This window comes from Anastrepha obliqua, chromosome 5 (assembly GCF_027943255.1).
Source record: "Anastrepha obliqua isolate idAnaObli1 chromosome 5, idAnaObli1_1.0, whole genome shotgun sequence".
Lineage (NCBI taxonomy): Eukaryota > Metazoa > Arthropoda > Insecta > Diptera > Tephritidae > Anastrepha > Anastrepha obliqua.
In genome coordinates this window covers 56,090,399-56,100,281 of record NC_072896.1, presented here as the reverse complement: position 1 = coordinate 56,100,281, position 9,883 = coordinate 56,090,399, and the positions used below count along the sequence as shown (strand labels likewise).

Below are 9,883 nucleotides of genomic sequence, written 5' to 3'. Positions count from 1 at the left end.
GCTCAAATCCTACGTAAAGCACGGTCCTCGCACTTTTCCAAAGTTACCTACTTTCCCTATTTCTAAAACAAAAAAAAAAAATCATTCCTCAACCCCAAAAACAAGTATCCTTCCCATCCTTACTCCCGCACAATGGTCAGCGCATTATTTGCATTGGGGCTGCTAAAACAAAGAAAAACACACAGTTACACCATGCATCAGTGGCGCCAGCAAGAGGAAGCGGGCAATCGCGATAATAGCGCAGACACACCAAATTTAGCGAAGTCCTCAACCATCTGTGCGATACCCTTCTGCCAGAAAATTTTGACACACAGATGGCGCTCCAAGCATTAAGAAGGCGTTGTTCCTAGGCAACGACAAGTGGGTATTCCCACTGCTTAGGACTGATAGCGGCAGGCTAATCACCTACCCTGTCAGATATCAAATAGATTAACGGAACCAACGCAAGACAAGTCTGGTCGAGGCTCTATGCTCCCGAGAGGAGTGAACAAGGAAAAAAAAAAAACAAAAAGTGAATGAATTGACGTTTCCAGCTCAAATGTGTCATACACTCCTATATTTTGTCTTTATTTAAATTTCACGACTATTGAGATAGGATTATATTGGCGTTGTAAAGTGGGCGTAGATTGGGAGGAAAATCCTTGTTCTTCAACGGTCTGTAGTAGTATTTTGCGCTTATTCACAGTAAGAACCACTCCCAGCTTAACACCATTGAATCTGGAAAGTCAATCCACTTCAATCTGTTATGATTATCAGTCACCACACACTACATTTTTTAATATGAATCAAACACTTTTAACTTGAAATATCCTATAGTATTTTTTTCCAAAAAGAACGGACATGAAAATCGTAATGTAAACAAACTCGCTTTGGACGAATTTCGTCACATCTGTCAGCTGTGTTATGGTCGGTCGCCTTCACACAAATTTGACTATTTTTATTAAGAGTAGTAAAGCGAACATTCATTCGCCAAAAAGCATCGAACGAGCGTCGAAAATAAATTTTAGGTATCCTCACTGGCGCATTTTCACTGTTCGCTTCGCCATATTTGTCAAAATTTTGCGACTGTTAATTTCATTTGCGCTGAAAAAAAGAGCTTTTAACACTCCAATAGTCAACAGTCAACAGGATTTATTGTCTTCGAATGTTTCTTATTGTATAATGGGTGTCTGCAGGTCCCTCCATTTGTGGAAAAACATAAGTGCTGTCGTTCTCTACTTATCGTATAGGTATATATGTACATATCTATCTACATTTCTCTTTCAGAATCATTCGATAGGCATATTTGAACTAGCGAAGTATTTGTACTTAGGCATCAGTTAGTTGGTTAGGTCTAGTAAAATGTTAAATGTATTATACATATACACCCTTTATTTGGTGTTTGGCGAGATCATCCCCCAATTTGTGGTATGCGTTTTGGCATATTTCCACAAATGGAGAGACCTAAAATTTTACGCCGAACGGCGATGGTTATTTATGAGAAGTCCTTTTCACGGCAGAAATACTAGCGGACGTTTGCCATAGCCTGCCAAGGCACGACCGCGTTAGAAAAAACTTTTTCTGTCATTTGATGTTTCATGAATGGAGAATCGAACCTGTGCATTTCCGAATCGTAGTCACGGATCAACCATTCGGTTACAGCTAGGGATGGCAAAAAATATATTTTAATCGATTCATTAATTATATAGTTAATCGCGAGATAAAAAAATTTGCACAATTAATATTTTCGAAAACTTCCTTATATAAAATTTACGTTTTATTTAGAGTTCATTCCGTACAAATTGGCGCCAACTAAAATAAAACTAGGATTGTGAATTATAATTGTCAATAATAATTATTTATTGTTCGAACACTTTTGCAGAAATCGTAACTTTGAAAACCATTTTGTTGTTGAGATTTTCACTCGCCGTTGCACCAGCTTTTGATAAAATTCGTTCGGCTGGTACTGAGTTACCAATTAAGTGGCAACATTTTTTTGAAGGCCCGTGAAATTTTGGATAAACAGTTTTAATTTCTTCCTAAACGTCAATAATGTTTCGATTTAATTCTACGACTTGACAATTTAAATAAAAACTCATCTCATGTTTTGGATGTGAAAGATCATCATCCTTCTAAAGCCCAAAGGTCAGACTCATTCTCCAACGATTCCACTGGTGACTCGCTACATGTTTCTATATCATCTGCAACTGTTATTTCGGTACGTAGAAACTTAATGATCGAGGTCAACGAGAATGAATCTTTGAAATAAATTTGTTTGAATCTCGGGTCGAGTAGTGCTGATGCTGCTAGCAAAAATTATTGTTCGATGGAGCCAAATTTACGTACAAACTGTTTTAATAATGTATCTTTTAGCTTTTTAGCAGTTGATGGTTTAGCTACTATTCTAAATATTTGTTCGCGACCACAGTGCGCTAATGGAATCACCTGGATTAACGTTACGCGTTTTTCACCACTTATGCTGAAAACAGTGAACACCGTACGCAGTCCCTTACCGCAGTCTCTTACCGTGCACAAAAACTCACCCCCGAGAACAACTGCGTTCTTTTAATTACAAATTTACACAATACATCAGTTTGTGTGCGTATGTGTTTGGTTGTATCTACACAATGTTATCATTGATATTTTTGCTTACACACTTTTTCACACATCCGCGTTATCAGTTACAATTTTTCATTGTTTAATAAACCAAAGCCAAAAACCAACAAATGCAAATAGTTCATTTATCTATAATTAAAATTATTCAACATGGTTATTAAGTTATTTTAACAAAAATTAAAATTTTTCCAAGTTTATTTTGTAAATGATTTCGAAATGTACTGTTTGGCAACACTGTGTGATGAGAGAGCAATCCTGATAGGAATATTAAAAAATCCTGCGGCAAAATCTACGATATTACGATATGGAAGGGAAGTAATTTTTCATTTACATGGGATCTCATTAGTTTGATCGTAACAGCTGACAGGGGACTGCGTTTACGTCGGTGACTGTTTGCAGGATAAGGGACTACGATACGTCGGTGACTGTTTTCAGCATCAGTTGATTGCAAATCAAGTAGGTTGGCTAGGCACTAGTGATGAACACCTACGTTTAATAAAGTCTCTAGTTCAGAACCAACTACATTCACTGCAGGGTTGCACTCAAACATCTGATATTATAGACCCTATAAGTATACAAATTTTATTTTTATCTCATTTCATGCAGTTCGATCTAATGCAAAAAGGTCTATTTGCCAGAGAATCGTTTATTAGAATGCTTGCTGGGTAAATTCTGGCAACTTCTGTCTAGTTAGTAAACAAAACTACTGTGTTGGATAATAATAAGTGAGTTTTTATGTGAGAAGTGTTTGTGTTGCATAGCTATTAAAGGCTGCTGTTCTTATTACCATAGATGACCTTATTACGCTTATAGCAAAATGGTTAACATGAAAAATCAAATCAACGAGATACCAGAAAACAATTATTCTGCTAGCGAAAATGAAAAGTGCAAATCCGGCTTTATTTCACATACTCTTCATCCTTTAGTGTATTGGGCACAGACAAAAGAGAAGATATCCCTAAAAGTGGACATAAAAGACTCAGAGGTATAGAATCTTGTACTTAGAGCTTTCGCATTTGAAAAATCGATATCATAAATTTCTCTAGCCACCTGTGGTCAATCTCACGCCAAACTTATTTACATTTTCTTCCAAAGGCTATGGTGCCCGTGGTTTCAATGATTACACATTCGAATTACACTTTTATGCTGCTGTCAACGAAGAGGTAAAATATCAATTTAAAGAAAACACTTTTTCATTCTTGAGGACTCTTCTAGAGCTGCACCTATCGAGTTTTTGATAACAAAGTTGAGTTCTTCATTAAAAAAAATGATGTTACTTGGTGGCCTCGTTTAATTTCAACTCTTCGGAAACCACATTGGCTGAAAATAGATTTTGAGCGTTGGCGGACTGATGATGAAACGATTGAGAACGAAAAGCCATGCAATGCCATGGAAGGCAATCCTGAAAAAGAGTTTGGATACATAAAAGGTTTGATAAATAAGTAAACATGGATGCCTAATGTACACATTTACAACTCTGTTCTGTCACTTGACAAAATAACAAAACTTTTACAATTAGTAAATATTTTTATCAAACAGTTTTTTTGTTATTTATAAATAGATAATAAATAAATCTGAAAGCTTAGTGCAAAACGCTTTTCCCCACATTGTGGTAAAGCTGTTTACTGTGAAGCGGAAGCAAATTTAAAATGTCGCACGCACGATATCTATATCCGTGATTTTCATTTTCATTTAACAATGGGAATACAAATTTCCATAAAATGGCTTACAAATCTTTATAAAATACATATATGTCATGAACATATGGCATCTTAACAATTTAGAAAGAAATGAGTATTTTATATAAGAGACAGAATACCGAAATCTTGATAAATATCCATCTGGGTAAATAAGCAAGTCCTTAAATTTGTCAAGTGCACAGAATAAGTTGGTTAGTTATTTATTTGTATTATCTAAATTGTTACGTGAAGAATATTTCCTCTTAATCTATCGAAAATTCAAATAGGCACTCGATAGAGGGAATCACACTGATTTCAATCTTATAGAAATATGATTGCGCAACTAAAAATTGCTAAAATTTTTCTCAAGTAACGGTTGTATGTGACAGCATAAGTAATAGGTATATTACAAAGAAACTTGGTACACAAGATATTGCAAATGGGCCAATTTGATAAATAATCAAGCCCACCTCTTATAAGGAACTTTTTCATGTCAGAAATGCACTCGTAACGTTGCCATTGCCTGACAGAGGACGACCGATATTGGAACAAAAACTTTTCTATAATTTGATGTTTCATGCGCTCTCTGTGCGAACCGGGCAATACCGATTTTTTCAGGTATGACGACCGCATAATTAGCTTTACAATGGCATATTTCCTATTTCAATTCGTCAATTATTTTTCGAGTTATTAAGATTTTTCAAGAGCCCAAGTTTAACCTTTGGCCTTTAATATCTCCCCCAATATCTCACCTGCACATTTCTTATTCTTCGATAGCTTAAGGAACAAGAGATCATGACGGTGGTTAAAGAATGTTGTTGTTGTATCAGCATAAACATTCCCCTATCGACTAGAGTCTTGAAGATCTTATTGTACAGGTCTTATTAGACTTGAGGCATAAGAGGGAGTATGACTATAAATTGACTAGCCGGGGATTTTGCAGAACAGATTGTTAGGCTGCGAACGTTGAAGAAACGAGAAAAGTCGGAGAGATAATCGTTTACCTTCAAATATTAGAGAAGAAACCCACAGAGTGTGGGGGAATAACGAAACATTAAAATTAAATAAAAGCAGGAAGAGAACACAACTCTATGATCCGTATTGTCCAATACCTCTAACTTTAAAGAACTAAAATATCACGAAATTACCAAACGCTGCTCAAGAATTGGGTAGATGGAGGGGTTTTCGCATAGAAATTATCACTTCTTTCAACCAAAAAGGTGTTCCACAATGAAAAGCTACAATAACAGATTCGTTTTTTCACTGTGAAAATGGTTATATACATTTCGCAACATCCCCAAATATCTTACATCAACATTTTTTTTTTTGATCATTCACACATTCTTATAAGTACTTTTATTTGGGAGATCAACGACTATAATTTTTTTTTAATATATTCCAGAACGTGCTAAACAAGCATATATGTTGCTTTACAACTTTGCCCAGTTTATCGGATATTTATACATTCTCAGCGCGATGAGTGTGATGTATTACCGCAATGGTATGAAATCAATTCCGAAAGCATACGAATCTGTAGGCGACGCAATGAAATTTTGCCAACTGCTGCAGTATCTTGAAGTACTTCATCCCATTTTCGGATACACAAAAGGTGGTGCATTGATACCATTCTTCCAAGTTACGGGTCGGAATTTTATACTATTTGCTATGCTAGAGTTAGAGCCTCGCATGCAGACAAAGCCAGTAGTTTTTTATGTTTTTGGGATTTGGTCATGCATTGAAATAGTTCGGTAAGTACAGAATAAAACATATTTAAATTAAGTTTCTAATCAATAATGGTTCAACAAAGAAGTACGATCGCATTTGTATGACTATATAAAAATACACTACTCGAATTCCCACCAGTACAGGAATTAATTAATTTACAACGGTACTGGTGTCCTCGGATTCAGAAACCGTTCTATTAGCTCTGACTTTTTAGCTTTGAAATCGGCAAACATATTGCATATATTGAATATCTGGTATATGATTAGTTTACATTGATCAGTTCATTGATGATGGGCTTCAATATTTCACATAATATGCTCGATAGGGCTTTATATACTATATTTAAAAGAATTTTCTTGTTTCTTTTTCGAAGACACCAATGTTATTCTAAAAAATCAAAAATTGAAAAGCAGGTGGAAAGAATACCACCCTGAGGAGTGCCTTGCTCTACCTTGGCAAGATAGTTTACTCTCGTTGGACTTAAGTTTTTTAACATCAACATGCTATTCCATCGATGTAAATGGCCTTATACTTCTTGAGGGCCACTCTTCGCTAGTGAAAATAAGGGCACTGACAGGATGTGCAGTTGTGCTAACAAACTATCTATGGAACTATCGATAGTATTGATGGTGATGACTTTCGACAGAACTGCTATATACCAGATTTATATATACCCTTTATAATATTTATGTCGGATCTGAATGAGTTTTATTAACTCGTTATGGAACTATCCAAATTGCCATTGTATGGCTGCTGAGCGTAATTATTGACCATTCCGCCCATTTTCGATACCCAACAACTTTGGACAAAGAGTATAATATTTACCCAGTGTCTTTGAAATATATTAATTTTTGCTCGGGTCATGGTGGGCACCAACAGACGGACGGCCAACCGACATGTCCAAATCAACTTTTCTCTTCACATACGCATTTCGGTATATGTTCTTTATGATATTACATTTAACCATTTGATAAACAAAATTATAATACCTTTGTTCAAAAGTGAGTATACCAACTTTACAGTGTCATTTCACAGAAATAACAATTAGCAAAAGTTGGTTTTTTTCGTCGAAAGAGGACTTTACTACTCAATTGCCTACTTAGTCCAAAGTAGCACTTGTTGGCAAGAGAGATTCTACGTTGGATTTCAAGGCTGACATTGTTATCGGTATTGATGTTGGTTCCTAATAAACGAAGTCCTTTACAACCTCGAAATCATAACTGTCAACAGTGTCGTGGGTGCCGATACGCAAGTGCGCCGACTGTTTGTTTGATGACAGGAGGTACTTCGTTTTGTCCTCGTTCTCCACCAGACCCATTCGATTTGCCTCTTTATCCAGTTTAGAGAAGGCATTGGTATCAAACGGCTCGGAGAGGTCCTTCCCAATTCTGACGGCGCTGTTAATTTAAGATTGCTCTGGATGTCAGTCTCCAGTTCGCCGTCTTTGTTCTTACAGGAAAACGCCCCGGTCTTAAAACCTTCTGTAAGCCGCCGAACTTCCTAGTAGAATTTTCGGGCGTTGTTCCTGTTGGCCAGCTTCTCATGTTCCTCGTACTCACGTATTTCGGCCTCTCGTTTCTTCTGTCGGATAATACGTCTCTCTTCTTTTTTTAGCTCTCTGTAGCGATCCCATATGGCTCGCGTTGCGTCCGATCGCAGCGTGGCTCTATAGGCAGCATGACATTCCTCGTCGTACCAACTGTTTTTTCGGGCTCGCCGAAATCCGATTTCTTTGGAAATGTTGCTCCATTGCTCGTGCATGCCGGTTTGTTGGGCAGTACTCTCTGAGAGCAGGAGTGAGAGTCGAGTGGCGAATCTTCTGTTTGTTGTAATTGCAGCTTTTCGATGTCGAACATTCTTTTCGTAGTTAGATGGACGCTTTCCGCTGTCCGAGTCGATGTTGGGTCCTCGGATCGTACATACATCTAAATCACTGGAAGCGTGTCTTCCATCATTCACAACATGATCTGGTTTCGCGTTTTTCGATCAGGAGACAGCCAGGTAGCTTGGTGCATCGTTTTATGCTGGAATCTAGTTCTGCGGACTACCATGTTTCGGGCCCCGGCGAAGTCGATCAGCCTCTATCCGTTACCGGATGTTTCGTTGTGCAGGCTGAATTTTCCGACTGTGGTACCAAAAATTCCCTCCTTGCCCACCCTGGCGTTGAAGTCGCCAAGCACGATTTTTATGTTGTGGCGGGGGAAGCGCTCATAGGAACGTTCCAGGCGCTCATAGAAGGAATCTTTGGTCGCATCGTCCTTCTCTTCCGTCGGGGCGTGGGCGCAAATCAGCGATATGTTAAAAAAACGCGTTTTGATGCGGATTGTTGCGAGAAGCTCGTCCACCGGAGTGAACGACAGTACTTGGCGACGAAGTCTCTCTCCCACAACAAATCCGACACCGGATTTGCGCTGCTTTACATGGCAGCTGTAGTAGTCGTCGCAAGGTACTATGGTTTTCTTGCCTTGCCTGGATTTCTACATATGGAATCATCCTCCATAATAAATAAATTTATAAATAGGCAATAATTTAACCGAATTTTAAATTATCTTAGATTTCATATTCCTGAGAATTATTGTTATATATGAAAAGTGGTTATTATTCGATTTCGCTCAGTTTCTATGCTATCCATTCTTGATCTTCTATGAATTTACATCCTAAGTTTTATTGACAAACCTTACTTTTTACTCCAGTTAGAAGTGGCCTTTTGTTGAAGACGTGTTGATTAAAGATGAGCATTTGAGCTTCCTACAAATAGATTTAAATCAGAAAAAGATAAAATGAAAACAATACAAGCAAGACGAAGGAGCTTCCTTGGATGAGTAAAATCGAATAATTGACAAATTATGTGCTGTTAAATTTTCAAATTTTTAATGAGTGGGGCCATCCCAGTCGTGATATTAAATTATTTGAATATCTGTATTCTCTTTGATGAATGGTTACCTAATTATGAATAAGTTATTAATTTAATTTATGTACCAATAATTTCTTACATATAAATACTCTTACTTTTTCAGGTACCCATACTATATAACACAAATTTTGAAATACGAAATAGGTATACTCACCTGGTTGCGATACACTCTTTGGATACCGCTGTACCCTATGGGAATACTCTGCGAAGGCATTATAATTCTACGTAATCTACCCTACTTTGAGGAAACGAAAAAGATGTCAGTTGAAATGCCAAACAAATGGAACTTCATTTTTGACATGACTGGTTTTATGAAAATCTATTTAATGTTATTAATATTACCGGGAACTTATTTGGTTATGTCACATATGGCCAGAACACGAGCCAAAAAACTTAATGGAAAACCTGCTCGAAGTTATTGTGATTAAGACGCAAATATGTTTATACGTTCAAACGTTTTGTTCGAAATAATCTTCTATCATTCGGGTTATATAAGAATAAAATTACATATGAAATAATCTAACATATTCATTGTTGTTATGTAGCTCAAGAAAAATATTACGATTTTGTTTTTAGAACTTATGCCTAGTCTTATACAGTGGCAACAGGTGCCATTTAAGTGAAAACAAGCAAACAAGCCTCAACGTCCGCCAGGTCCGGTAGCGCATAATATATCCTGATCCGTCGATTGATGAAATCCTGGTTGCCTTGTTGAAAATTCGAGGAATTTCTCCCTTATAATATCCTCCCGCCCGAAGCTGGATTCCGACCGCCACCTCGTCAATCCACTATGTTCATTTTTATAGGCATGACCTTTGTTGTTGGTGGTGATGGTGGCTTCAGCTTAGGCAAACTTTGATGAAATAATTGAATTGTCACATTTATTTTTAAACGTAATGAAGTATTTGGAATATTGTACTCGAAACTAGCTTGTTTACTATTTTCAAAAATTTTGAAGCTGCTTATATTT

General features: G+C 37.0%; 1 protein-coding gene across 2 annotated transcripts; it reads left to right on the top strand.

Annotated features, from left to right (window-relative positions):
• Positions 1-2,982: 2,982 nt before the first annotated feature.
• On the top strand, positions 2,983-9,436 carry LOC129248638 (very-long-chain (3R)-3-hydroxyacyl-CoA dehydratase). 2 transcript variants are annotated; one of them, XM_054888261.1, is made up of 7 exons: positions 2,983-3,051; positions 3,202-3,320; positions 3,409-3,580; positions 3,642-3,758; positions 3,811-4,024; positions 5,677-6,022; positions 9,017-9,436. In XM_054888261.1, exons 3-7 carry the CDS (start codon positions 3,413-3,415, stop codon positions 9,339-9,341), a joined length of 1,170 nt encoding a protein of 389 aa, XP_054744236.1. In that variant the 5' UTR covers positions 2,983-3,051; positions 3,202-3,320; positions 3,409-3,412; the 3' UTR covers positions 9,342-9,436. The 2 variants fall into 2 exon arrangements, with proteins under 2 accessions (XP_054744236.1, XP_054744235.1); XM_054888260.1 differs by having other exon boundaries at positions 2,984-3,051; positions 3,388-3,580.
• Positions 9,437-9,883: the final 447 nt, after the last annotated feature.

Excerpts from the sequence above, each read along its gene's own strand:
- LOC129248638 (XM_054888261.1), top strand. The coding sequence starts at position 3,413 with ATGGTTAACATGAAAAATCAAATCAACGAGATACCAGAAAACAATTAT. Across the intron at positions 3,581-3,641 it reads TGGACATAAAAGACTCAGAG|CCACCTGTGGTCAATCTCAC; the intron begins GTATAGAATCTT and ends AAATTTCTCTAG. Across the intron at positions 6,023-9,016 it reads TCATGCATTGAAATAGTTCG|GTACCCATACTATATAACAC; the intron begins GTAAGTACAGAA and ends TTACTTTTTCAG.